Genomic DNA, 26,876 nt, shown 5'->3' with positions numbered 1-26,876 from the left:
ATAATTCACGTGGATCCTACAGGAGGCTCATCCAACCCGATGAATCATAATGGGGAAATCTTCTAAGGATAAACGTGATGCGTATTACAGGCTCGCTAAAGAACAAGGGTGGCGAGCGAGGAGTGCTTTCAAGCTCTTACAACTTGACGAAGGTTCAACCTCCTCCCCCTTACCCAAGAGGAAATTCTTGACGAAGATACTAATCGAGGAATAGAATTTGATCTCTTCGCCAATGTCACTCGGGTTGTGGACTTATGCGCTGCACCTGGTAGTTGGTCGCAAGTCCTATCTAGGGTTTTAATTAAGGGAGAGAAATTCGGTCGAGCAGCTTGGCAAGATCGTGATGCTAGATTCCGCCAACAGATGCTGGGACTCTTCGGGCCCCTACCCGCGGCAGACAACTCGGAACCCTTAAGGTCACAGCAATCGCCTATAGTGTCAAGCCCTCGTGAAGATGTCAAGATTGTCTCAATCGATTTGCAACCTATTAGTCCATTACCAGGGATTGTCACGCTACGAGCTGATATTACTCACCCGGCTACTGTTCCATTACTTCTAAAAGCATTGGACCCCGAATACGACTCTAAAACTAAGAGTCAGCAGGCTGCTCACCCAGTCGACCTAGTGCTTAGTGATGGTGCCCCTGACGTAACTGGGTTGCACGATCTAGATATTTATGTGCAGTCACAGCTTCTCTTCGCGGCGTTAAACCTAGCGTTATGCGTCTTGAAACCCGGCGGGAAGTTCGTAGCGAAGATCTTCAGGGGGAAGAATGTTGACGTACTATACGCACAGCTCAAAATATTTTTCGAAAAAGTTCATGTCGCAAAGCCGAGATCTTCGCGAGCTAGCAGTGTGGAAGCATTCATCGTATGCTTAAATTTCCAACCTCCTAAAGGATTCTCGGCGAGTCTCGAGGAGCCACTGGGCGTTGGTTTCCGCCTATCGAAAATGACGGAGCAGAACTCCGCGGTATTACCCGTTACCGCAAAGACAATTCTACAAAACTCGGAAACCGGGGCATGGAATAATACACCGGCGTTCATTTCGACAACGGACAAGGACGGTATTGCCGAAATTCAACTAGAAGATCACCGTCCGAAATATGAAGGAGATGTTAGATGGATTGCACCTTTCATTGCTTGTGGCGACTTATCCGCATTTGATTCCGATGCTTCATATCGCCTCCCACCAGACCATGTCTCCTTAGACCCAGTTCAACCGCCAACCGCACCGCCTTACAAACGTGCTCTAGAGATGAGAAAGGCATTCGGGGGCGCCTACGGAAAGACAAGCAAGGACTGAATACAGAATTTCTCGGACTGTGCTAGGCATGTTTTGGATGCTGAGCTGCAGGTCCCTCAATCAACCCGATAGAAATGCCCTTCGTATCACACTCGTGCCAATCCTTAGCGCCGAGGTATTTGCGATATAGATCCATCCTATCGCTAGTCAAGAACATAAACCGCCGTAGATGTGTCCAGCCTTGGATAACTTCGTTGAGACACTCCATCATCCAACGGCCGAGGCCTTTCCCCTGATACTCAGGCAAGATGTATACATCAGTAAGATATGCGAATGTGACATCATCAGTCACCACTCTCACAAGCCCGACCTGCTTGGGGCTGCTTTGGCCTATAAGGCACATAAGCTGAAGCTCTAAGAATAGGAATCCAAAAAGAAACTTACCAGCCATCTCCGAAGTGGATTTAGGAAGCACGTATAGTCCAAAACACAGAGAATTATGAAGCGCCTTTTTGATTATGTCCCGTGGCAGCCCCTGTGCCCACCACATCAGATCCGAGTTCAGCGCTTCATTGACTGCATCAACTTGAACGAGCAGCGGTTCGGTTGAGACTAGAAACTCATCTCTATACCAATTGTGAGGTGCTGTTTCGAGGACCATTGCGATGATTCCGGATTCAAACGGTATAACTATTTGCTTAATTTTATAATAAACACCAGGCAATATGGTTCTTGACAACGGTCTTGGGTTAAGTTTGAATTAGTCACAGACTAAATTCCAAGCCCAGGACAGCGATATATGAATCATAACTTGGCGCCCCTCCCCCACTTAATACTTAACAGAGACTACATCCAAGGTGCAGCCATGAATTTAACCAATGACCGGTGGCCATACAGGAATCCTAGCATCAATTATATTAAAATCTAAACTTTACAGAAGGTAATCTTCTACGGTAGTACTTATGGGTAATTCTTACAAGAAATGACCTATGAAACATCAAGCCATTAGAGTACTAATATCGGAGATTAATATCAATTCTTACACCCCAACTGCTCCGGCGTGTTTGGGCTTTGCCTGTGAGTTAAAACCTTCCCAAGCGATATCCTTTGAATTCAACCCCCAAGCCGTCGGACTATCATCGTGGACTGTCGTTCGCCTCAAGTCACGCTTGAATTTGCCCTCAAAGGTGCCACTACCTGCTCGGTGTAGCACGCATCGGTTGTCCCAGATAACCAAGTCACTGGGGTTGTCCCACTGCACACTGGTGGTGTACTTCTTCTGTGTGGCATGCTGATTGAGTCGTTGGACCAGGTCCCAGGAATTCGGGATCTCCTTGCCATTCTCCTCAATATGGTGTAAATGGGCACCGATAAATAGATTCATTCGTCCGCTAGGCTCATGGAGTTGTATAATTCGATGGCGTTGCATCGGTGATTTAGTCGGGTCAACGTCCTCGAAGAAGGAGGGCGAACCGAGTTTTCGCGAATGAGCCATTGAGTGCGCACCCACGTAGTCATGTGAAAGGAGTTCATCTCGCAGATCTTTAGGTAGCTCTTCAAAGGCAGTTCGCGAATCGGCAAAATCTGTGTTGCCTCCATGTCCCGGAGGAGGAAGCTCACAGGCGCGTAGAAGAGAGAACGATGCTCGCCGCGGGTTAAATGTCGAGTCCGCGTGGAAGAGCCCATTACCCCTATTAGAGTGCGCCCGTGCACTCTCCGGATCGAGGATCCCACCAGTCTCGGCATCTATATTCCCCGCGTCGAACAGCTCGTAAAGCTCGTATCGGGGTTTCCGTCCTCCCATAAGATATCGGCGGATGTTGTCAAGCTCCCCGAATCGTTCGGAGAATCTAACGTGGGCTATGTCATCCAGACCCGTGTTCCTAAAGACGCACACACCGTACTGACCGCAGATTTTAGTTATAAGTCTGTTATTAAGGCTGTGTCCAACCGTGTTAGATGAGTATCCTATTTACCTTAGCCATGGCAGCAACTATTTCTCTAAACTGCTCGCCAGACAGGTCTTGAAAGTTAACGCCACTGACTTCAGCACCGAACGCAGGATGTAACTCCTTGACCGTGATGGTTTTGAAGGGTGACTCTTGGATAAGCCCAGGCATGCTGTCGCTGTTAGTATTGATGTTCGTAATTAGGTCGTTGATATCACATCTGCAGTCCTAAGACCCTCAATCCAAAGACAGAGTTGAAGTTGCAACATCACGACAGGAGACGTTTGAAACTTAAATAAACCAATAGTAGCCCTCAATCGAATCAAATACCTGCCGAAGGTAGGTCACAACCGCGAACAAGGAATCGTGCGGGGTATGCAACTGGCGGCAGAATCGCGCAGTCTCATGACAGCGATATTTAAACCCGACTCCTTAGATAGGCGTATTTTGAATCCCGAAGGAAGGATATAAATAGCAGATCGCTATCCAGGTTGAGCGTTAGTCTAGAGCTAGGTAATGATTACTTATTAAAGGTAGCAGCACTTAACATAGCTCAATCCGCTACCAAGAGGTGATGTCGAATGGTCCAGTACAGTTAAGCCAACATCAACCCCTGGCTTACAGCTAATAGGACGTACTAACAATACTTCAATCACTTTATAACTGTTATATTACATGGAATATTAGTTACTGAAAAAGATATGAAATCAGAAAATATATTGCTATACCATGATAATCTCTTGCTCACCGACTTTAGTGTCTCTCCTTTGACTTCAAGGGTAAAGAGGGGAGCACAAGGACCAGTAGGTATGATAACAACCGGGTCCTGTAAATACGAAGCACCTGAAGTAGCTGAGTTCCAAGCTCGAAAGACTAGGTTTAATACCTATAGCTTAGATGTTGTCTTCCTGAAAAGACGGTTGCTCTAAACAGGAAACCCACCAGTGAGATATATACACAATGTACTCGCAATCTATAATATGTTCTTATAGATTAATAAACACCACTACCATTGAGCCTTCTAGTCCAAGATATTGTAAGCGTTAGTTATCTGCTCCCCATGAAAAACAGGTATGCTGAAGTACGCCGTCAGGTATACCCCTTTAGATTCAGTATACGAGTAGGACAGGTGGCTTTGCCCGTGGGCTTTCTGTCCTCCACTTCATTGTTCACTTGTTAGTTTTCTTACATGATGAACGTACTGTTACCGCATCCAAAACGTATAGGGGAGATGAAGGAGCACTCACAAAACAGCCGTAGCTACTTCATTGAATCGTCCAGTCTGGCCCCACTCGTGGCCAACCTTCTTCAAGACAGCATTGGTGTTTATATACGCCGTCTCGGTGCGCTCGGCATACTGGAACACGGGCACGTATATCTTAATATCAGGCATCTTCTTGCCAGCCGCCAGGTCTACACTGAACAGAACGCCCGAAAAGGCCGCGCCGGGGGCACGCTCATGCTTTAACCAAGTGTCGATTTTGTCGTCTGGGATACCGTCGGGTTCGTTCAGTAGCAAGTGCCAGATGGATCGCAAAAGGTTCACCTTCTTCAGCGTAGGCTCGCCACTTAGATGCCCACCAAGAGTTATGACATCTCGGGCTGTGGCAAACGTACAGGTCTTGCAGTGGACGTATACTTTAACGCGGCTGCCTTGATTTGCCTTTGGGTCTAGACAGTCAATTCCTATCATTACAGGATTTACCTCGCCTTGGCGGTTTGCTAGGTATCTATTTTCATCCCATGTCCTTTGTCAGCCATCTTTACTTCCTGTGTATGCCCTTTAGTTGAGATAATAGAACAGTACATACTCGTCAAGCAGATCTAAGTTGTACGATAAGTCGTATCCTAGGGGTTCTAGGTCGCGGAGCGCATTCAAAGTGACATCCACTGCCGACTTTCCCAAGGCGGCTTTCCTCAAAACCGGGATGTAAGCCTTCAGGATTTGCCGGTCTCCTTCAAGCTCGAACGCGATGCAAGCTGGCGGGATTTGCATGTGCGGGCGGACTTTGTTGCGCAAGGCTTCCGTTTCGGATGGTGACAGGAAAAATGCTTCCATGAGGTGGTCCATCAACCTAGGATCACCATCTGTAGCCGAACATAGACGGTGTAACACTTCGCGTGCATTATTCTCACCGAACGTATCCGGTCCGGTTCCATCTCGTATGAGGTCAAAGCTTAAACGTACTTTCGCCTTACCCCGGGTCGTCAGATTAAGACTGACTTCAAAACGCGTTCCGGCCAAGTCCGGGCTTGCCCAGTACTCTACCTTGGGCTCTACATGCTGTGATCCAAGACAAGATGCAACGTGCTCATCGAAGAATCGGAGATGGGAAGCTTGATCCGAAGCTGTATATGTCCCAGCTAAACTCAATAGCGGTCCTAGAGTGGAGCGGGCATGTTTTGACCAAAACTCTTCATCTGGCGTTGTTGCCATTATCAGCTTCTTGTCTAAGGCTTCAGGAGCAAGTTAGAAAAGGTAGCTACTTCGGTATCTGTGGGGGAGTAATTTTACACCAATCCACAAATAAGATGAGGTTGGAAGATCGAAGTATTTACCACCTAGTGACGGTTGAAAATCAAAAAAGGAAGGGTCTTCGTTACAATGAAGGGACTTATAATATGCCTGTCACGAGACGGAGCTAACGAGTAGGGAAACAGCAACGTTATTGTGCGAGGAGCTTTCAAGGAGTCTCGTTAATGGGACACGGCATACATACTCTGTTCCAGGGGTAGTCACCAACAGGTCTCCCCAACAGTCTCACCAGGACCTCTCACAGTCTCCCGTGTTCCGAACCCCGATCCTTCTTGACCCCTAGGTAGTTATCAGCCCTCGAGTAGACCAGACCTCTAGCAGGTACCCTTCATATAACTGCCGGATAGCCGTCTTTTCCTAGCCACTTAGTGAATAGGAGAGAAACAATGTAGCTAAAAACAGTTAGGCATGTACGTATTCGAAGGCCTTTACGTCTTTAATGCGGTATTAAAGCTATTAGCTGTTAGTTCTTATTATTTTCTGTTGCATTAGTTAGGTCCTTTGTATATATGCCATGTCAGATTCTCACTAGCATAAAATGTTATATTGGCCCCATAGGAAGGCTCAGCTAAACGAAGATCACCCATAAGCTTGTCCGGATACGCTCGGATGACTCTACAGTATTTTAAGGTAATACTAAACGGACGATACAATATAGATCCGGTTATAATTGCGTGAATTTACACACCACTACGGAAACCTGAACCTACACTTGAATACCATTCGAAATATGAATCCTATATAGGTATATCATCCGCACAATGCATAATACGGCGCTGAATTTCGAGTAGCGCAACATATAGCCTATTCGGAGAGGAAGCTTAGGCGTCATCAATCCATCATCTCCTAAATCCGAGTAGTACCCGAATAGTGATTTCTAATTAAACTCTAGGAGTCTCACGACGCATTTTTCCTAGTAGGTCAAGCTACCGAATTAGCTAGAGTTGTGCTCTATTAAGGTCTATTACGAATGAATTAAAGGAATCTGTAAAATAGGCTAAAGAGCTTAAAATAAAGGAGCGAAATGTAGTGCTTTGTTTACTCAATCTACCTATTTTGGTCTTTAAAGAACTAGTGGTCAAGATGGGACATATTTCACAGCCCTCTAAGGGATCAACACAAGTCTCTCCTTCTCCCCAGTAGAGTCCCAAGCAGCCTCTATGTCAGCCAAAGGAGCGGTGACGATATTTGCAGGCCTCTTTATCTTGCTAAGAAAAGCAACCAACCCTGGCATTTGCTTCAGGATATCATCCATTGTGATACCACCCATTCCAGATCCAAGTATGCGGATATCTCGGGCATTTAGTAAACTGGCCGGTATAACCAAGTTCTCATGTCCTGCGACGCCACCAACACTGATATACTGTAAGCCCTTGCCTTCTTGTATCTCGACACTCTTCATAACGGCCACATTGGTAGGGCCGCCGACGTAGTCTAATACGATGTCTATAGGTCCAACTGTTTTCGGTACCTCGAAGGGGTCGGTAAGAAGAACACGTTCGTCAAGGCCCTCGACCTTGTCGAGAGTCTCTTGAGTGCGTGAGGCGCCCACAATCTTGGCAGCGCCGAGCTGGCGAGCAACACGGGCGGCGTGGCGGCCACTTTCGGAAGTAGCACCGACGATAAATAAGTTACGCCCCTTGCAGCCGCCAGTGACGCGAACATTCAGGGCCACTGCAGTGATAGACATCAATATACTATTTCCCGGAACAGTGTGTAGTGAAATGAAGACAGGATAAATCTAGGCAATACTCACTCCAACTGCTACTGACGGGATTCGCTAGTGCGGCCACAGTGACAGGGTCAGCTTCCGAAGGCAGCTCGGCCGTTAAGTGTCGTTCAACATTAGCGCGCTCGGCGAAAAGGGGGGCCGCCACGGGCGCAATATAGTACTTTTTCCCCGTAGATTCATCTAACCCGACGCCATCAACGCTGGGGTCATAAGGCAGCCCACCCTTGACGCTGGAATGTTTCCCAAGTGCGCGACCTTTCACGGCGCGAGGGACGCCTACAGCTAGTACTTTGAGCTGGAGCTGAGACGGTGACGGGGCTGGGAGGGATGGTGCCCCAGTGATATACTTGGGTGGCTTGCCCCAGGCGGTAAGTAGAGCAACGTTCATGGTTAATGATGCAGAGTTACTGAAGGATTGTCGTTGTTGGACTCGTCCAAGATGTAAGAATGATTTGTAGAGCCCTCGGCCCGTGTGTAGCTGTTTCCAAGCTGATGACATGAGGATGAGTGGGAATTAAAGGAATAGATCTAAGAAGTCGGAGGAAAAAGTAGGTAAGTATAGGCTATTGAGGCCGGGAATATTCGCTCCTCGGAGGGAAGAATATGAAATTCGGACCCGAAGGCGTCGGTGCTGCCATTTAGCATACGTAAGTCCTACACGACTCCTAACTCTTGTTTACCAACCAACGGAGACCATGGGTTACACAGACCTGTCAGCCAAAAAAACGGTTGGTCGATCCGGAAGCCAGCAAGGCCGGTGTAAGTCGACAAGTCTCTCGGGAATAGAATTGGGCATGTTGCTGAGCCGCAAGGAATAAGGGGGCGCCACATGGTTTTAAAATAGAACACACCCCTATCGAAATATCGAGGTTATTAAATAAAGCGGGTCGTTGTCATAATTCTACCTACCTATATCTGATAGATGATCAGAACAATCTAGGTGAGCTTTCATCATTATGACTTTTGACTTTCATTGTCAAATTTTCCAAGATGGCGTCTGTGGCTCACTCAAGAGAAGTAACTGTATTCGACCCAACACCCCTTTTATCAACCCGCGTGCAGCGATATGCACCAGGGGCCAGTAAGTGATGATCCTCACACATATATCGATATAATCAAAGACGATTGTCAGTGTGCTAAAATATCCACAGTCAGAAGACTCCTCCCTCTCGAAAACCTCCCGGGGATGATCTCGCTCGTTGCTGGTATGCATCCTCTCCGCCCTCCAACGAAATCACTGCCTAACATGAGAGTCCAGGGAAACCAAATCCAGAGGTATTCCCTTTTGAAAAGATTACCCTGTCTCTTAAAGGGTCAAATAAAGAGATCGTCTTGACACGAGAAAATGGTCTTACAGATGGCCTACAATATGGTTTGCCAGGGGGTAATCCAGACTTAGTCAAGGTTGGTAATATACCCGACCTAAAATGAATATTATTCTAATGTATCTAATTATATAAATATTTAGTGGTTTGAAGAATTTCAATGTGAATTACATGGCATAGATAGAAGCCAGGGGTGGACTTGTTGTATCGGAAACGGCAGCCAGGAACTCCTACATAGGACATTTCAAGTTCTGACGGATCCAGGCGACTCAGTCCTCATTGAGACGTAAGTTCTTTAATTTGAAGCTCAACTGCCGATTTCGAGATGATGTACTAATGCCAAAGTAATTAGGCCAGCATATCCGTAAGGCTTTCCTTTTTCCATTATTATTACGTCTTGGCTGATTGCAAGAATAGGGGCGTTGTAGGTTTTCTCCAAGCAGAAGATTACGGGCTGATCCAAGCCAAAACAGACAGACACGGCTTAGATCCCTTTGAATTAGAGAGATCACTATCCCAGTGGCCTGAAAATCGGCCCCGCCCTAAAGTATTATATACTATTCCCACTGGATCTAATCCAACTGGCCGATCGTGTCCAGAGTGGCGCAAAATTGAAATGTGAGCAGTATTTCACCAAGCACGATGTAAAATGGATCAGATAGCTAACAGAATGAAAGCTTACGTCTAGCTAAGAAATTCAACTTCATGATTCTAGAGGATGACGCATATTACTTTCTTAACTTTGAGGACTGTTCAAACGGAAAATCACGTAGCTACCTTGCCCTCGAGCGGGAGGTCAATGGAGAAACCGGCCGGGTAATACGATTTGATTCAATGAGTAAAATCGTGAGCGCCGGTATGCGGCTCGGTGTCCTCACCGGGCCTCTACCCATCGTCAAAAATGTCATCAAGCTCACCGAAAATATAAAGTACGTTATCAGAACAGGTTTTAAGCGAATTTCTTCATGGTTCTACAGCATATTAACGCACGTCCCAGCCTTCAACCCTCATCTACCACTCAGATGCTAGCTCTATCCCTCTTTCGACACTGGGGTCACACAGGTTTCCTAGAGCACTGTGCTAAAGCTAGCGGTTTCTATCGGCGGAAGCGAGATGTGTTCTCAGCCGCCGCGGAGATGCATCTTGAACATCGCGCAACATGGGATGTGCCAACTGCGGGATTATTCTTCTGGCTAACGCTACGACTCCCGCCTGGGGAAGACACATTCGAGTTACTGAGTAAGAAGGGAATGGAATATGGTTTGCTTGCGATCCCAGGCGTTGCCTTCATGCCCGATAATCGCAAGACTTATCAACTAAGGGCCAGTTTTAGTCTTATTACAGAGGAACAGGCCTACGAAGCTTGTCGGCGGATGGCTCAACTAGTAGACGACGCTTGGGGGGACTGGGTGCGGAAATTCGTACCGGGGCGTATAGACAAGAATGGATTGTCTAGCCCAACTGCGAAAGTGTTCTCCTAGTAACATCATCTATGGAACTACCGGTGAGAGTAATACTAGGTAATTCAGCGCCATTATGACGCATCACATTTCCTACATATGCAGAGTACTATACGAGTTTTTACTGGAACTTGTCTGTCCGCGCCTCAAATATAAATAAGGCTAACAACGTCATGAAAATCCTTACGAGTATCATATACTTTCAAGATGAGGTGATCAAGCCACGACGATGGCGGTAATTATCTCCGATTTTCACGTTGGCGGTCATTTGCATAAGCTGGAAGTCACTGTTGCGTGATTTACCTTGCCCTAAGGGATTTCATCAACACGAAAAATTCAAACATGAAGCTACCTACCTAGGTAATATTGATTTCCATCTGATGAAGTTAGGCTCGATCTTGACCAGAACAATCCATATGTCTTTAGATCGAAATAGGTGTTTCCTAGTTAGATATTCGCTATTAAGGTAGACAACTTAAATCACATAAAATAAACCACTAGGCATTTGACAAACCCGATGCATTAATCGCATCTCCGCTTGTCCCATTAAAAGTCATTTGAAAGGAGGAGAGCTGGATGCATATCTTCCCGTTTGGGGCAACCACCTCTATCCAGATGTAACATAGGCGGCGCGAACGCAATAAAAAGAAAGAACCGTTATTACCGTTATTACACAGTAAGGATTCGTACGACCGTAAGGATGCCAAAGACGGCTTATATGCGGTTGGCGGGATTAAGCCGCATTGATGTTCCACGATCTTACCAACTGCAGTAACCAACACAGTCGGAATGATGTGTACGGACTCCCCATCGCAGCCCGAGGACAGGTTATAGAACAATGGTAAAATTATATTGCGTAATCACAACAAAGTACCTGTGTGAGTTCGTATCCAGGGATATAAGATCCAGATTTGTATGATAGCCCGATTAGATACTGTTTATGGAGAGATTGAGTGTTCATATCATACGATGCTCACCGAGATGATGACGGAGAGTCGACGGTAGCTTCCTTAGGACGGCCCGGTGGCAGTTTGGTTGAGCGTATTTCTGACCAGCGGTCACAGATGAAGAAATGTTTTGGACGCCTCAAATGAACTACGTCTAGTTTCGGTGCTCGTCATCTGGATCCCAATCCTTCCAATGCCTCGTAATTTTCTCTCGTCAGATTCCGGTATAGCCTTCCCTGACTTCAACCGCCCCAACTGTTTTTAGGGGGGCAGTATGTGATAGCGGGTAGAGTACACAAGTATATGACCGGGTTTCTTTCTTATTTGATCTGCTACACTATGAAAAGCCCCCTATCTAAGCATGAAAACAGCAGTGATTGCTACGACGACCACCATGTCACGAAATGACTACCAATTCGACAACGTTGTCGATGCCCTCAAATATGCTGCGAATCATACAGCAGAGGGCATCTTGGCATACCCAGCGAACAACATCAGTGCCCCGCAAGCGGCGCTCAAACTGTCTTATAGGGAGCTTCTGGACCTAGCAGAAACTAATGCTAGCAAACTCAAGCAGAAAGACCTGTGCAAATCCGGTTCTGTTGTGCTCGTCCACTTCGACAATGCTCTTGATAGTATCGTCTGGTACTGGTCCGTTCTATTGGCCGGGGCTATCCCTTCCGTCACGGGGCCGGGCATGTTCAGCCAGAGTGCCTCGGACCGTCAGAAGCATCTCAGTCATCTCCATAGCACCTTCAACGGACCGTTATGTCTTACTCGACGGTCCCTGGTGGGCCCCTTTTTGGAGCAAACAGGCGAACAGCGTATCAACATCAGCACCATTGAAGAATTGGATAGTGTAGTCCTCACAGATTCGAGACCCCTGACACCTTCTCCTGAGACATCACCGTCAAGCATTGCCGCCGTCATGCTCACATCGGGAAGCAGCGGTAATGCGAAAGCCGTCCCCCTGACACACCAACAACTCCTTGCCGCGTTCAGGGGAAAGAGAGATTCAGCCAACTTACAATATCGAGAAAGCCCTTTCCTGTCGTGGACTCACATGGACCACGTCGCTAATCTCGTCCATTGCCACATCTTCGCCATAGTGTCTTGTGTCTCACAGATCCAGGTTGCCGCCGCCGATATCCTTATCGACCCAGTACAACTCTTAAACCTAGTTAGCCGCCATCGCGTATCACGCATGTTCGCTCCGAACTTCTTGCTGGCCAAGATACTCAGACTGATCAAGTCAGGAGCATCCACATTAGATCCGGATCTGAACTTGGAGGCACTATATATAGATACGGGAGGCGAGGCGAACGTCACCGAAGTCTGCGTCGGGTTGCAATCCGTGCTAAGTCGGTACGGTGCCCCTGCTGATGTCTTCAAGCCGTCCTTTGGTATGACAGAAACTTGCGCAGGGTGCATTGTCAATGATAAGTGTCCTAGCTATGACAGCTCCCAGCGTCTGGGTTTCACCTCATTAGGCAAACCCATGCCGGGTTTGCGAATGCGCATCGCTCGCCTAGACAGTCCAGGAACCGAAGTCGCTAGAGGCGAAAGCGGCAGTCTTGAAATCACCGGCGAAGCGATCTTTAAGGGGTACTACAACAACCCTGCAGCTACAGCCGAGGCGTTCACCAGCGATGGATGGTTCAGAACCGGAGACAATGCCTACATTGATAACCAAGGCCAGCTACACTTAGACGGTCGCACTAAAGAGATGATCAATATCAACGGCGTTAAATATCTACCCCACGAACTCGACTCGGCCCTGGAACAGGCGGAAATCCCCGGGACGACACCAAGCTATTTTTGCTGTTTCGCCGTGCGCGACACCTCGAAGGCAGACACCGAAGTCGTGGTGGTACTCTACCTGCCTTCGTACGACGAAAATGACGATGAGGCTCGGTACGAGGCTCAGAGCAGCATTATTCGCACCTGTAGCATGCACACCCACTCCCGCCCCACGGTTATACCGCTAAATGTTCAAGACATGCCCAAGTCCACACTAGGTAAACTGTCGCGGACTAAACTAAAGGCATCCCTAGAAGAAGGTAACTTCGCAGAGCAGAAGGCCACCAATGACGAAGCTATTGCAAGATATCGTCAGAAAATTCGCGGCCAGCCTGAGACTATCGAGGAGGCCGCAATTCTGTATATCATCGGACAACAGCTCGAAATGGGATTCGAAGACGACTTCTCAGTCAACGACTCCATCTTCTCAACGGGCGCAACATCTATGGACCTCGTAGCTATCATGCAGCGCCTGAACGGGTTCCTAAGAGCCTCCGGCCACGAAAAGCTCATCCGTCTAACCGACATCCTAAAAAACCCCACAGCCAGGGGCATCGCATCCCGCGTCGCCGTTTCCACGGGAAAGAAGAAGCACGAGTACGACCCCGTCGTGACGCTCCAGCCCCACGGGACCAAGACTCCGCTATGGCTCGTGCACCCCGGCGTCGGCGAGGTACTCGTCTTCGTCAACTTGGCGCACCACGTCACCGACCGGCCCATCCACGCCTTCCGCGCCCGCGGCTTCAACGCAGCGGAGGGCGAGACGCCGTTTAACTCGCTAAACGAGGTCTTCGAGACGTACCGCGCGGCGATCAAGAAGCGGCAGCCGCACGGGCCCTACGCCATCGCCGGGTACTCGTTCGGCGGAATGGTCGCGTTCGAGGTGACCAAGCTGCTCGAGGCGGGCGGCGACGAGGTCCGGCTGTGCGGCAGCTGGAATCTGCCGCCGCACATCAAGTTCCGCATGCGCGAGCTGCTGTGGGACGAGTGCGTCATCCACCTGTTCTACTTCGTCGGCCTGATGGACGAGGCCACGGCGTACACGCACAAGCCCGCGCTGTGCGCCTTCGAGCGCGAGGGCCGCCGCCTCGACGCCATCCGCTACTTGAAGATGTACAGCGACCCGGCCCGCTGGGACGAGCTAGGCCTCGACGAGGAGTATTACCTGCTTTGGGTTGGTCTCGCGTCAAATATGCAAGGCCTTGCCGTCGACTACGAGCCCGAGGGTAGCGTTGCGAGAATGGACGTCTTCGTTGCGGACCCGCTGAGCCATGTGGCGAAGAACAGGGAAGATTGGATCCAGAATAGATTGGCGGCGTGGAAGAGCTTCGTGCGGAGCGATGTGCGCTTCCACCACGTAGAGGGCGCGCATTATACCATGTTGAATCCTGAGTATGTGGTTAATTTTGCCAAGACGCTGCGGAAAGTATTGAGGGAACGAGGGCTGTAAAAAAGCGATGTTTGGTAAAAATAGATAGCTCTATGATAATATAATTTAGTTGTAGATCCTCAACCCCTAACCTCTCCGGTTTATCGTCAAACGAACTTTGCTTCATCTCAAATGCACGCATAGACCTTACGCCTTATTTTGATAATCTTGATAAACCCCGCCTACCTATAGTAATTACCCCTCTATTAAAGCTTGCTATTTTTACCTTTTGAATTATTTAGTCCGCGGTTCGGTGGCTTGCGGCCGACCCTTAATTGACTACAGGCCACAAAACCGGCCGTGGCTGGATATACCACGCGCTTAAAAGAAGGATCAACAAGGCGAAACGTTTTTTGGTGGCACACAAGTCTTTCTGTCCTTGAATGAAAATACGCTAACTAGTTGATTACTCAAGTTATTCAACTAATAGTTAGGAGGTGGCTCTTCCGAATAAGTTACGGCTTAGATGTAAGAAAAAGATGTCTCATGTTCCCTTTTACCAAACACCAGGAGGTGGAATTTCATAGGGAAATAATAAATTAATAATGGACACGAGGATGTAGTTCACTAACATCAGCCCATAGCCACAACCTTACGCAAGATTTGAATCATAGCTTTATTATATGTTAGGCAGTTAGACGACAATGGGATGTTAATTACCTAGGTAGGTACCTATCTTCACACATCTAAGAATTATACGCCTTTCTTCATCTTATAATCCGATTGGCTACGTCGTCAGTCATATTGCTGTCGAGATTTTCTTGACCTCTTCTCAGCCTCTATGATAATACTTCATTATTATGAATCAGATAATGATTACAGCCTTAAATCCGACATCCGAATTTATTCAAAGTGAGGCAGAAAATCATATCCCAAATAGCTACTGCTCATAGCCGCCTCTAGGTATTCAAAGGATTGTGACCAGTAATAGAATTAGTCCGCAGATAGGCAGTAACCCAGACATCTGTGAAGGGGCCACATTTTTTCTTGTTTTCGGTTTCCGTAATATCGCTCTCATTATCTCCCTTGTCCTCGTCGCTGGTATTTGCCGCATCCGTAGGTTGTAAATCCGCACTCGCTACTGTTACGGTACGCGTAAGTCCATCATACGTCCATGTGTACGTCGCTCCACTGACTGGGCTCGTGATACTTCCGGCGACATTAGAGGAAGTGGCTGTTCCGTTAGGCGGAAACTCCCCGGGCTCATAGAAAACCGCGGAGTCGTCTCCGCTAGGGGGCGTATATCCAAGCGTGCTGTCACAAGGGAAAGCATCCATTTATGTAGCACACATCGGCCAATTCTCGTCCGAGGCAACGAGACTCTGATAGACTTCATCTATACCGAGGAGAGACGGATCGGTATTAGGGCAAATTTGTGAAAAGCTGTATCATTTTAGCACAGGGTTTCTCTGTTATTTATAGAATGAAATGGCAGTACTTACGCCGACAGCATACCACTTTCAGAACAGCAGGTGCATGCTCGAGGGAAAGTCTTCAAATCATCATCCGAACTCAGTTGACCAGCAATTTCAACAACTTAAGCCCTAGATGGCATAGTAGATATCTTCTAAGGAAATAATAGAAGCTGAGACCTGTTATTTTTGCCGTCCTATGAATTTCAACTATGACCTCATTCTAATATCAATTCTAGAATCTCTTCCGGCCATTTCTCACCTTTCTGAATCAATGTTAACGTTAAGAATAAAACGACACTCAGTGTTTCAAAAGTTCAATCTATACTTAGGTGCTTGGAAATCAAATTCTATATTTTCTATCACCACAAGTTGACGTGTTAAGTTCAGTTTCACCTATTTCTCCTTTATATTAGCCATGAGATTAGTCGTACCATTCCGGCATCCCAAGAGCCCCCAGATGACTCTCTTTGCACTTATTTGTTTTTTTTTTAATTTACTGAATATGCAGTATCTAAGCGCAATCCGTCGAGGGATGGCCTAGTTAAAATATGGCGCACAGCCTCAAACGGCACAGTTGTTAAGTAGACAGTCAAAGAGGTCAGGTGACTTGCTATTACCGAGTCAGGGGTTGGGGGTCGGGTTCTCTCCTATTTAGTAGGCGATATAAATCCGACCGACTGGAATCCGATATTTCCTCCCGGCTAGTTCGATATCCGGAGGCCGACGGTGCAACACTCCACGGCTTCGGCATCACATGAAATTTCGTAGGCTCTGGAATTAATTCAAGAGACGTAATGTAAGCATTGCTGGAATAGGTGGGTAGCACAAAGTTTATAGGAAATTAGGAATATATAATAGGAATATATATTAGTCTGCGCTACCCGAATTTATGGTTGCATTGGGCGGGACCGTCGGCCTGTAAGAAGCCACAAATGAGGTCGAGATACAGACAAGCTGCAGGGCGCGAGGAACATATTTATGTCTTAGCCACACAAGCGCATAAGCCCACATGATTTCTTTTTTGACACTTTCCTGAAGTATTTGAGTCAATATCAGTTACATACAGTGCATTTCAGGCTTCCCCGGTTGTTCGCAAATGGAGTTTGATGACCCCGGATGTTCCCGTGGGGCATAAAAAAAAGAGCAATATAAGGTAACCAAATTCATAGCGCTCTTATGGATTTTAATATGTCATTTTTCCCGGTTAGAGCTTTTAACGGCCCGATCTACTGTCCGAGTTTTTACTCCCCCGTTCGGACAATATACGAAGGTCCAACCCCGGTATGCCGACAAGGTGGCTTACAACCAAGTACATACATGACAACTATAAGGGTTTAGTAAGCCATGCCTTACTATGTAGCTAAACCAAATAGAAAACAAGAATGGAAGCTATAATATTAGGTACCTAGATGAGGTACTTTCCAGGTTTTATATGTCGGTATCGTTTACAGTCTTGTACGTAAAATGCGGTGTTCCAAAGTAGACGACAGCCTAATAAATAAAAAAGGCTATGTAAAATTCATATTTCTCAAGCAGGATCCAAAGGAGGTAATAGGTCAGGTGTGGCATGTGCCGCAACTTTACTTATCCCCTGTTCATCCGATTGTATTCAAGTAGCCATCCCACATTACGACGTATTCCCGTAGGGAAGCGGCTCAGTCGTCGGTAGGGCTGGCAGGTAGGTAACGACAGCCTTAAGGAAGATGCAGTAGCATTGCATATCAAGCCTTTTTCGGACCGCCCGGCTCAATTTAGTTTAAGCATCGCTTCCCAGATCTTCAATCGTTATTATGCATGCGGCTCAGTGCCGGCTGGGTATCGAATGCCGGATGGCATATATTACGGCAACCGATATTAAGGATTCGTTATTGCCGTCCCGAAAACGTTCAAATCTAAGCATTAGAGGGAGTTTAGCAAGTAACTTTCCATATAGGGACATCATTTCACGATACTCATGTGCAATAAGCGGAAATGACGATGGCGCAGATTGAGTCAACTTTATTAATATGGGATTCCCACTATGACCTCACCCCAAACTACACGCCAGATCCATTTGACGAGCTGATAGGCACATGTACGATCATAATGAGAGAGAGAGAAATAGATGCCGAGCTGAGGGGGTCGATTACTCCGTAGATGGAAAATAGAGGCACGTACAAAGGTGAGAATACGCGTTGAGGATAGGAGAGGCGAGGTGTGCCATTCTATATAAGCAGAGGATGAGGTCAAAGGTGAGCTCAATAGAAGAATCGATGTGCTCATCAACAACAGCTTCTCATCGACAAACATTAAAGCCCTGTTCAACAGATCTTGAAAACATGGCCTTCGGAGAGTCTTCAGGTGGAGCATCAAGTAAGCCTCAAAGAGAATAAATGCGAACGGGCCGGAGAACGAAATACTAACCACGATGAAGACAACAATGGCCACTCCAAGAAGCCCCCCAAGAGTGACAAGAAGAAGTCAAAGGTGTGTATCCGTCTAATCCAAGCACTATCCAGGGACTAACGAAAATCAGGACCCGAACAAGGACAAATCCGAAAACCAGGGTGGCTCATCTGGTCAGGGGAGTGGCTCAGGGGCATATGTGTCACCGCCAGACTTCTTCTCCTTTAACGACCCCGGAAACGGCAAATGATGGTTAGGAAATAACGACTCAAATTATTTGGTTATGGTTAAGGACATGGGACTTAGGACAGGATAGGGGATAGCGGGCAGGACGACCGGACATTATTTTCTTAAAATCTGTTCTAGACGAACGTTAAAAACCACTTCATTCGCTCAATATAGACTAACCACAATAAAACCTATCTGGAAATTACTGGTGATTCTAATCCTCAAGGCGATCAGTACTTCATATAGAATGGGAATTGTTTATAATATATTATAAGGAAAGTGTCGCTTGATAGTGACTCATGGCGATGTATCTAGTGATTATTGCCTATGGGCACCTAGTATTACAAAGCCACAAGTAAACCACCAATAGCAAAATTATTGAACAAGAATCAAGTAACATATCATAATATAGGGGCTGTAGTATGTAATAGAATCGGTACCTAAGTGGCTTAATATCCCACCCCCGAACCAGTTCTAATATTCCCATCGAGGGGCTTAGCCCATAAGAATGGGCCTTCATGTTCCTTTAGTTGTATATAATGATATAGAGTGAGCCATATTTACAGATATAAGGCTTAGTAAGGTAAGTACCTATTTAAAGGAGAAAAAAACAGACTGTTCGTCTCGGTACCCATTTTTCGAAATATTCTTCTAGACATGATTTTCCCGTTCCTCTATCCGTGTCAATACTACTTGGAAGTCGATCATCAACTGGTTGATATTATTGAGTTCTAGTTATTTAAAATGACCCCATAACTAGAAACTTCTAGCAAGCCTTGGGACATTTCTAGATTTAACTGAGGATTTCTAATCTAGATAGTACGAAAGGATGGAATTCAACAACCTATATAGATTGTAAATATAAAGATATTGGTCAAGCGCTTATACTAAGCTAGGCACCAATCTTATTTCCGTTCAATATCATATAAGAGCGTTTTAAATAGATAGAGTGTCTAACATCACCGGTCTTAGGTATAGAAATACTAGGCATGTAATTTCATGCAGATTACGAGCACCGAATAACTGGGTGAAGTTTTATAGAAGAATAAGCTTTGATATCTGTGCCCGGTTAACCTATTAAAGTATTTATTATGCAATCTGGACTAGTCGTCATCCTCATGCTTGGATACCCTATTTCTTTCACCCCCCTCCCGAACGCTAACAATTTCATCATCAAGCTTAAACACCAGAAACCCCTAGATCTCATAACCATCCACGTATCTTAACAGATCTCCTGATTAATTAAAAAAAATTATCATAGCATGGAAACGTGTTAACAATTGATCCGACGTAAGATAGGTTAGGCAGACAAAAAGTCTTAGAAACACGCGTCATGAAAGGGGTTAAGGTGAGCAAAAGGCACCAGCGCAAAGGAAAAGTATGAGTCCGAATTTGCAACGTGTCCATGCAAGACTTGGGGTTTATTAAATAGCCCAGCATGGCCTCATATGATTTCATCATACATCGTATTAGACACTAGATTTTGTCCTAAGCTTCGCCCAAGGAATTTCCGAGGGATGCCTTATGTATCAAGTCATTCCGCATTGATGTAAGTCAACTGCACTAGGTACGTGAATACTACATAACCTCTATATCCACCCCAATGTGGCTCGAGATTGCATAAAGTTATGAATTATGCGGTTGCAAACGGCCTAGCGGTTAGTCTAGTGATTCGCGAGGCTAATAATAGTGGTAGACTTCCAGTTGACAAACTGACAGGTCCGCTAATTCAGCACCCCGAAACCCGACACAGTTTAGCTCCCCCGCAAGCCCCGCGCGACTAAATAAGGCACCAACGCTTATCTGAGCGTAGTGCAGGTGATTACTCTGTGCTGCTTGTGACGTCTGGCGGGGTCATTTGCCGTGCCGTGATCTCTCTCAACCGTCATACCGTCATTTATCGGCCTTAGCTACTCTAAGCTTAAACTTACTCGCATTTTACATTTACATCTGCATTTTTACATCCGCATTCACACACATACCTAACCTAAGGTTACATGCTTTAGGTTGTATCTGAGTTCCATTCCAGGTTCTCAGTTCCAGGTTCGATTCGATTAGGTAGGTAAACGCACATCGCCAACATTCGCGAATACCTACATAACCTACATAACCTCCCCTACCCCTACCTCCCCGGGCATCTCTCTCCAAGAAAGACGTCTTTGGAGATATTCCGGTCCTTTCTTTGTTCTCGCAACTTCCCTTCCCCTTTCTTTGCAATACTACCTGGATCTACGTATCTTCTAGTCAGATCAGATTGATCGTCCCTGTCTAATACGATCCCGATTACAACTTACCTCCTCTTAGTCTCACCTCGCACAAATCCCTCGTAATCTTGGCTTAAAAGGCTAAAAAAAAAACCGGGCGAATACAAGAAATCGGTGACTTATCATATCTTACTCATTCCTGTGAAGATTCTATCATCATGTTTGACCTGATTCCGAAGCTCCTCTCGTACGTCCGGCGCTTCCCGAGTCCCTTGTCTATGGTTTGAATATCGTTGCTAACTCTTGACGCCTAACCAAACAATAGCTCTATAGCATCCTTCCTCTTTCCCCTCTTCGCCTCTTACAAAGCGCTCAAGACTTCCGACCCCACACAGCTGACACCATGGTTGATGTACTGGTCCGTCCTCTCCTGCGCCCTCCTCGTTGAGTCCTGGTTCGAGTTTATCCTCTACTGGGTCCCTTTCTACTCGTATATGCGCCTCTTCTTCCTGCTCTACCTCGTTCTCCCCCAGACTCAGGGCGCTCGGGTGCTCTACGAGACGTATCTCCACCCATACCTCGAAGATAATGAGGCGGCTATCGAAGAGTTCATTGCCAGCTCTCACGATAGGCTAAAAGCCGCGGGTATAGCTTATTTGAAGCGCGCTATCGACTTGCTCCGCACTCAAATCCTAGGCATGCCACCACAAGAGGTGGAACCGGAAGAGACAAGGGCCTCTGCGGCACCACAGGGATACACGCAGGCGTTGCTTGCTAGGTTCAGCGTGCCAGCCGCGCGGTGGGCTGCCAATAACACTGGCGCCACGGGGCAGGAATTCTTCAACCTACTGGCCAATGCGGTCGGCACTGCTGCCGGTCCTAGAACTCCCGGAGGATCAACAGTACCGGCTAGGGCCGAAACGCTGTCTGCTGCGAACCTAATCCCCGGGGACTTTGCCGGCGCGGAGGATAAAATAACCTTCATCACCGCGCAGAGGGAGAGGCTAGCACTCATGATGGGCGCGCTGGACAAGGAAGCCAAGCAACTACAGATGTCCGAGGAGGAGCGCAAGAGGGCTGAGCAAGCGGGGAGAGTAGGTAGCATGAGTCTAGACGGCCAGGAAGGGATTTCACGACCACCTAGTGGCCACAGTGTGTGGAGTGGGCTGAGTAAAAGCCGGAGTGAAGTCGACTTCGAGAAGATCGATGCCGAAAGCGGCGCCGAGGACGACAACAACCTACGTAGAAGAGCCCCCATGGGCGAAGAAAACCCGGCTGCTGGAAGAAGCGGTTGGGGCTTCCTGGGCTGGGGCACCGTTGGAACTGGAGAGCAGACCAACCAACCAGACACCGGGCACAGCTCTGGAGTCCAGAAGTAGGTAAAGCTACATCTACGATATCATATTTGATCGCGCGGAGTTACTGGTTGGGTTTTGGACTGGACTGGATCGCACATCAGGAAGGACGGCTAGACGCGGTTGACCATGGAATTAGAGCGTAGGTTTTCACTCCCACCCGGAGCATAGGCTCTAGAGCTAAGAGCTGCACGGTCTTGTACGTACGGCTTTTTATCATTATGTTCGTTGCCAACCATCTATCACCGAGACTCTTAATATACGTGACATTGTAGAGCCATGTATGCATGTGGTAGCTCAGGGCAAGAGCTGCGTAGTAGGCCTCCCTGCCCATGTCTGGAGTGTAGAATTCTTTGGGGTATATTTCCAACCTCGTGATATCGTACAGCGTCCCCATCAAACAGAACCTGATCCCCGACGTTGCTCATCGTCTTACATGAGAATACCTTACAAAAAATTACTAACTACGTCCTCTTGAACGGATAACGGACCTCGTCATCCTTGCGCAGCCAGATCTGCTTCCTCTTCTTGGTGGTGGCGTGCTCGACCCAAATTTGCATGGCATGCTCCTTCATGAACTTGCGGATGAAGCGCGGGTCCCACAGCTCCGACGCAATGCCTAGGTCCTTGCAGCACCGCATCAGCGCGTTGGACTTGCACCCCTCGGCAGCCGTCGAGACGCCTTCTTCGGTGAAGTACGACATCTCGCCTCGGGCTTGAGCTACGAATCTATTCGACTATTAGATGTTGTTCTTCTTCCAAGTTTCGTAAATACACAACTATCTTCTAAGATTTCTGAACAGGGAAAGATAGAAGAGTCAAGCGGAAGAAGAAGAAGGAAGAAGAAAAAACTCACCGCCCGTGCACAACAAGCGCATAGTCCCGCGTAACTAGTTTCTCGTGGACCATAAGCTGTCCCCGGGGCGCCAGACCCCAGCCGCCGGGCCCAAACGCAGTGTTTAGGATACGCCTGTACTTGATCTCGGGAAGGTAGATGATGCCGTCAGGCTTGACCTCGATGTCTTCGGGATTAAGGCGTGCCTGCAGGACCGCCGCGGTCTCAGGCGAGAACGCCGACGTACCGAGACCGTGGTACGATTGCGTCCAATCGATCGGTTCGCCGGAGTTTGTCTCGCCGCCCGTTGCGTCGGGGAGGGGCTCGCCCGAGACGGCGGGGACGGGCGTTCGTATTCCGGATGATGTTCCGGCGGATTTGGAGGCGTCTGAGGGAGAGGCAGGCGCCGCTGCAGAGGTGGTAGCGGCCCTGGTGTAGGTGTAGGTGGTGGACGTCGCCTTTGGTTTCGAGGTGCTAACGATAGTCCGGACGGACGGCTGTATTTGGGACTGGGGAATTGATATTGTGCCTACGCGTCGAGCCGCGGCGCGTATATGTGTTAACGTTCTTGAGGCCATTGTTATCTTGTCTGAAGGGGGTTGTGGCTTGTGGTTTGTGGTTTGTGGTTGTAAATTGTGTAAGAGGGGACCCTTCTATGGAAGGTTCGAAAAGTCGAAGAGGGACGATAAGGCGTTGTAAATTTTTGGGGCAGAGTGGGTTTCTTCAACGTAAAGCCAAGAATTAGATTTAGATCGGGTATTGTATTCCGTGCCTTGTAACAAGTAGCTTATCGATAGTCAATTGGCCTTTCAAATAGGCACCTAGGTAATTGATCTTGATAGCGCCTTTAGCTTATGACCTATGACCTATGACCTACGGCCTAGCAAAACAGCGCAGCCAGTGTTATAATTCTTCTACAACATCGACCAGATGTATGTATGACTCTAGGAGCGGGATTAGTGTAATATTAATACCTCAACCTCTCTATTCTCCCCCCTATAATTTTACAAGTAACTAGTGATTGCTTCTTGAGCAGTTATGCATCCTTCATCGACGTCCTCTGATCGTTATTATGTTTTTTCCAGCAAGCTTTAAAAATCTCCATCTGTCATTAGTGAAGTCGGTCAGCAAATTACCATGAAAGCAAGCTCTGCTCTTTAGGAACTACATCCTCTCAATCATTTACGTACCTCCTTCTTGCAAGCTCGCCAGTCCTTCTTTTCATAGTAGCAATCGGTCAATTTGGTATTCTCATCTAACTTGGTCAGTATTTGGACATATAAGTACCTAACCGACTTATTTCTAAGCCTAGGTATTTACCTGCACATCCCGTACTAAATATCCTCTTATCCCTAGATCATCAGACAAGAAAATTAGCAATTAGTCTACGAAGACTGACAGTTATAAACAGCTGATTTTAACAACTCTTACCACTCATCCGGCTCGTCATCATCTTGAGCAGCAATCGTCTGCTGACTTGTGCTTTCGTCTTTAGACATTATTTAAGGCTGTCGTCAAAGTATCTTTTATATGAGATACCAAGTGTTGATTCGCATAGTTCAGCGTTCAGCGTTCAGCGTTGCGAATTAAACAAGTGAATTGCGCTAGAGGGCGGTATAAAGGCAAAAATTCGGAGGGATCCGAACCGGTCTTAGAATCGCCTCTTTGCGCTCCCGGGGATTCATTAACAAAACCCCGTACTACTCTTTAATCCCGCCCTACAACTTCGGACTGAAGAGGATTTCCCCCACCATGACGTCGCAAAAACTAAATGTGCTCGTCTACACGGGCACCGGGTCTACAGTCGAATCAGTTAAGCATGCAATCTACTCCCTGCGTCGACTTCTCTCCCCAAACTACGCAGTCATCCCTATCACCGAGACCGTTCTACTAAAAGAGCCATGGGCACCTTCTTGCGCGCTGCTTGTTTTTCCGGGCGGTGCTGATCTTGGTTACTGTCGCGTGCTCAATGGGGAAGGTAATTCAATTATATCTCAGTATGTGCGTCGAGGTGGTGCATACTTAGGTTTCTGCGCCGGCGGCTACTATGGATCCAAAAGGTGCGAGTTCGAGGTTGGCAACAAGGCCATGGAAGTAGTCGGATCTAGAGAGCTAGCTTTCTTTCCTAGCACGTGTAGGGGCGGTGCATTCAAAGGCTTCCAGTATCACAGCGAGAAAGGGGCCCGAGCAGTCCGAGTGAATGTTGTGAAGGATGCATTCAGGGGGGCAGGCTTAGTTCCAGAGGTCTTCACGTCCTACTACAATGGCGGCGGCGTCTTCGTCATCCCAACAAATGGAAACAGTGATGTTGAGATACTAGCAAGCTATGCGGACGAGCTTGATGTCGACGGTGGTCGCGAAAAGGCAGCCCTGGTGTACTGCAAAGTCGGCCAAGGTGCTGCTATCCTTACAGGACCTCACCCTGAATTTGCTGCGGTAAATCTAAGTCCGCAGAACGACGTCGAGGGATATGAAAATCTCATTGCCGCCCTTAAAGCTGACGATGATGCACGAACGGGCTTCCTAAAGGCGTGCTTAACTAAGCTTGGGCTAGAAGTCAGTCAAGAAAAAACAGGTGTGCCATCCCTCTCTCGACTTCATTTGTCGTCCATCTCTAGTAACGATGTGGACGACTTATTACACACCTGGGAAGATATCATCAGCAAAGAAGACGGCGAAGAGTATATAAGAGCAGAAAACGATACATTTCATTTGCAGAAGCCCGAAACCATGTGGTCCGTCGCTGGCTTGAAAGAGGCACTGACTCCTGATGGTAGCCAAGATCAAAAGTCTCCTGACTTAAGTAGTCAAGGCATAATCGACTACAGCACAATTGTTAAGCGTATTGTAACTCACGAAACAGCCTGGCCGGAAGCCAAAGCAACTCCATACTTCAACCACAACGCATTTTATTCTAGCTTACGAGATTATCGGCAGACAGAACCTGAAGCGGAAGAATGGGGCAACTTCTTAATGTACGGAGAAGTTGTCACGAGCACTAATACACTGCTTGAGAAAAACTTCAAATTGCTGTCCAAACTACCGTCGGGGTTTACACTTACGGCAACAACTCAGGTCGCTGGGCGGGGACGCGGGAACAACGTCTGGGTGTCGCCCGCTGGATCATTGATAATGTCCACTGTCATCAACCACCCGGCTCATATTGCGCCAAGTCGGCCCATCGTCTTCATCCAGTATCTAGCCGCCATTGCTATAGTCGAAGCTGTAAAGAACTACGATCGAGGATACGAAGAGGTCCCCGTAAAATTAAAATGGCCCAACGATATCTATGCGCGGGATCCGAGGCAGCCTTCCTCGTCCCCCCCTTCTTACGTCAAAATTGGCGGCATCTTGTCTAACTGCAACTATTCGGCGGGGGCTTACCAAATTGTCCTTGGCATCGGAATCAACGCGACTAACGGACGTCCCACCACCTCCCTTGACGCCCTGCTGCCTTCCCACCTCGCTCCGTTCCGGATCGAAAAACTCACGGCAGGAATCATTGCCCGGCTAGAAGCTCTGTACAAGACGTTCGTGCGAAGAGGTTTCACGAGAGATATGGAGAGTGCATACTATGCGCACTGGCTGCACGGACGGCAGATTGTCAACCTGGAGGCGCAGGGTGGAGTGAAAGCTCGGATCGTAGGTATTACCAGCGATTGGGGCATGCTAAGAGCGGAAGAGCTAGGAAGCGATGATAGACCGACGGGGAAGGTGTGGGCATTGCAGAGCGATGAAAACAGTTTTGACTTTTTTAGGGGCTTGGTGAAGAGAAAAATCTGAGTTATATTAGAGTAAGATTCCATGATAACACTACGTTAATACGTTCAGGTTACAATACGTGTTCCGGCGGTATGGAGAATGTAGGCTAGGAATTACTAGTCGCTGCCATAGTATTGCTTTGACTGCAGAGTATGCCGCGGGGAATTAGATGGAGTGTGCACCATTGCACTACCAAGCGTTTGCTATTCACCTGTGATAGTCTAGTCTCTGACTGAGAATCATATACCCAAGGAAGTGTGCAGGCTAGT

The 26,876-nt window shown here is 47.5% G+C and overlaps 13 protein-coding genes across 13 annotated transcripts; 6 read left to right on the top strand and 7 right to left on the bottom strand.

Moving 5' to 3' along the window:
* Positions 1-49: 49 nt before the first annotated feature.
* F5Y00DRAFT_254672 (FtsJ-domain-containing protein) lies at positions 50-1,305 on the top strand (the record flags this gene model as incomplete). The annotated part of the gene is made up of 2 exons (XM_048010200.1): positions 50-152; positions 215-1,305. The coding sequence occupies 2 exons, from the start codon at positions 50-52 to the stop codon at positions 1,303-1,305; spliced, it is 1,194 nt and encodes a 397-aa protein (XP_047862360.1).
* Positions 1,306-1,316: 11 nt separating this feature from the next.
* On the bottom strand, positions 1,317-2,095 carry F5Y00DRAFT_145538 (uncharacterized protein). Its single transcript, XM_048004424.1, has 2 exons — positions 1,690-2,095; positions 1,317-1,635 (listed from the first exon to the last, which is right to left on the bottom strand). Exons 1-2 carry the CDS (start codon positions 1,904-1,906, stop codon positions 1,328-1,330), a joined length of 525 nt encoding a protein of 174 aa, XP_047862359.1. The 5' UTR covers positions 1,907-2,095; the 3' UTR covers positions 1,317-1,327.
* Positions 2,096-2,284: 189 nt separating this feature from the next.
* Positions 2,285-3,365, bottom strand: F5Y00DRAFT_254671 (taurine catabolism dioxygenase; the record flags this gene model as incomplete). The annotated part of the gene is made up of 2 exons (XM_048010199.1): positions 2,285-3,148; positions 3,222-3,365. 2 exons carry the CDS (start codon positions 3,363-3,365, stop codon positions 2,285-2,287), a joined length of 1,008 nt encoding a protein of 335 aa, XP_047862358.1.
* An 850-nt stretch (positions 3,366-4,215) lies between these two features.
* On the bottom strand, positions 4,216-5,631 carry F5Y00DRAFT_272059 (aromatic prenyltransferase; the record flags this gene model as incomplete). The annotated part of the gene is made up of 3 exons (XM_048012908.1): positions 4,216-4,354; positions 4,442-4,924; positions 5,006-5,631. The coding sequence occupies 3 exons, from the start codon at positions 5,629-5,631 to the stop codon at positions 4,216-4,218; spliced, it is 1,248 nt and encodes a 415-aa protein (XP_047862357.1).
* A 1,199-nt stretch (positions 5,632-6,830) lies between these two features.
* On the bottom strand, positions 6,831-7,961 carry F5Y00DRAFT_272057 (NAD(P)-binding protein; the record flags this gene model as incomplete). Its single annotated transcript, XM_048012907.1, has 2 exons — positions 6,831-7,404; positions 7,487-7,961. The coding sequence occupies 2 exons, from the start codon at positions 7,959-7,961 to the stop codon at positions 6,836-6,838; spliced, it is 1,044 nt and encodes a 347-aa protein (XP_047862356.1). The 3' UTR covers positions 6,831-6,835.
* A 491-nt stretch (positions 7,962-8,452) lies between these two features.
* Positions 8,453-10,268, top strand: F5Y00DRAFT_264621 (PLP-dependent transferase; the record flags this gene model as incomplete). The annotated part of the gene is made up of 8 exons (XM_048011687.1): positions 8,453-8,543; positions 8,614-8,667; positions 8,721-8,866; positions 8,931-9,073; positions 9,140-9,151; positions 9,205-9,405; positions 9,465-9,716; positions 9,785-10,268. The coding sequence occupies 8 exons, from the start codon at positions 8,453-8,455 to the stop codon at positions 10,266-10,268; spliced, it is 1,383 nt and encodes a 460-aa protein (XP_047862355.1).
* Positions 10,269-11,501: 1,233 nt separating this feature from the next.
* Positions 11,502-14,522, top strand: F5Y00DRAFT_244085 (acetyl-CoA synthetase-like protein). Its single transcript, XM_048008770.1, has one exon. The coding sequence runs from the start codon at positions 11,556-11,558 to the stop codon at positions 14,442-14,444; it is 2,889 nt and encodes a 962-aa protein (XP_047862354.1). The 5' UTR covers positions 11,502-11,555; the 3' UTR covers positions 14,445-14,522.
* An 800-nt stretch (positions 14,523-15,322) lies between these two features.
* Positions 15,323-15,700, bottom strand: F5Y00DRAFT_264619 (uncharacterized protein; the record flags this gene model as incomplete). The annotated part of the gene is made up of 1 exon (XM_048011686.1): positions 15,323-15,700. The coding sequence occupies one exon, from the start codon at positions 15,698-15,700 to the stop codon at positions 15,323-15,325; it is 378 nt and encodes a 125-aa protein (XP_047862353.1).
* A 2,456-nt stretch (positions 15,701-18,156) lies between these two features.
* Positions 18,157-18,473, top strand: F5Y00DRAFT_264618 (uncharacterized protein; the record flags this gene model as incomplete). The annotated part of the gene is made up of 3 exons (XM_048011685.1): positions 18,157-18,190; positions 18,252-18,304; positions 18,354-18,473. The coding sequence occupies 3 exons, from the start codon at positions 18,157-18,159 to the stop codon at positions 18,471-18,473; spliced, it is 207 nt and encodes a 68-aa protein (XP_047862352.1).
* Positions 18,474-20,457: 1,984 nt separating this feature from the next.
* On the top strand, positions 20,458-22,072 carry F5Y00DRAFT_145464 (TB2/DP1, HVA22 family-domain-containing protein). The gene is made up of 2 exons (XM_048004422.1): positions 20,458-20,902; positions 20,981-22,072. Exons 1-2 carry the CDS (start codon positions 20,874-20,876, stop codon positions 22,032-22,034), a joined length of 1,083 nt encoding a protein of 360 aa, XP_047862351.1. The 5' UTR covers positions 20,458-20,873; the 3' UTR covers positions 22,035-22,072.
* Positions 22,073-22,254: 182 nt separating this feature from the next.
* F5Y00DRAFT_145473 (mitochondrial genome maintenance MGM101) lies at positions 22,255-23,573 on the bottom strand. Its single transcript, XM_048004423.1, has 2 exons — positions 22,867-23,573; positions 22,255-22,739 (listed from the first exon to the last, which is right to left on the bottom strand). Exons 1-2 carry the CDS (start codon positions 23,421-23,423, stop codon positions 22,475-22,477), a joined length of 822 nt encoding a protein of 273 aa, XP_047862350.1. The 5' UTR covers positions 23,424-23,573; the 3' UTR covers positions 22,255-22,474.
* Positions 23,574-23,717: 144 nt separating this feature from the next.
* F5Y00DRAFT_145419 (uncharacterized protein) lies at positions 23,718-24,470 on the bottom strand. Its single transcript, XM_048004420.1, has 4 exons — positions 24,277-24,470; positions 24,166-24,197; positions 24,036-24,100; positions 23,718-23,950 (listed from the first exon to the last, which is right to left on the bottom strand). The coding sequence occupies exons 1-4, from the start codon at positions 24,342-24,344 to the stop codon at positions 23,882-23,884; spliced, it is 234 nt and encodes a 77-aa protein (XP_047862349.1). The 5' UTR covers positions 24,345-24,470; the 3' UTR covers positions 23,718-23,881.
* F5Y00DRAFT_145427 (class II aaRS and biotin synthetase) lies at positions 24,132-26,670 on the top strand. The gene has a single exon (XM_048004421.1). The coding sequence runs from the start codon at positions 24,598-24,600 to the stop codon at positions 26,626-26,628; it is 2,031 nt and encodes a 676-aa protein (XP_047862348.1). The 5' UTR covers positions 24,132-24,597; the 3' UTR covers positions 26,629-26,670.
* Positions 26,671-26,876: the final 206 nt, after the last annotated feature.

This window comes from Daldinia vernicosa, assembly GCF_022497035.1.
Source record: "Daldinia vernicosa strain CBS 139.73 unplaced genomic scaffold F5Y00scaffold_44, whole genome shotgun sequence".
Lineage (NCBI taxonomy): Eukaryota > Fungi > Ascomycota > Sordariomycetes > Xylariales > Hypoxylaceae > Daldinia > Daldinia vernicosa.
This window is presented reverse-complemented; position numbering and strand designations above follow the sequence as displayed.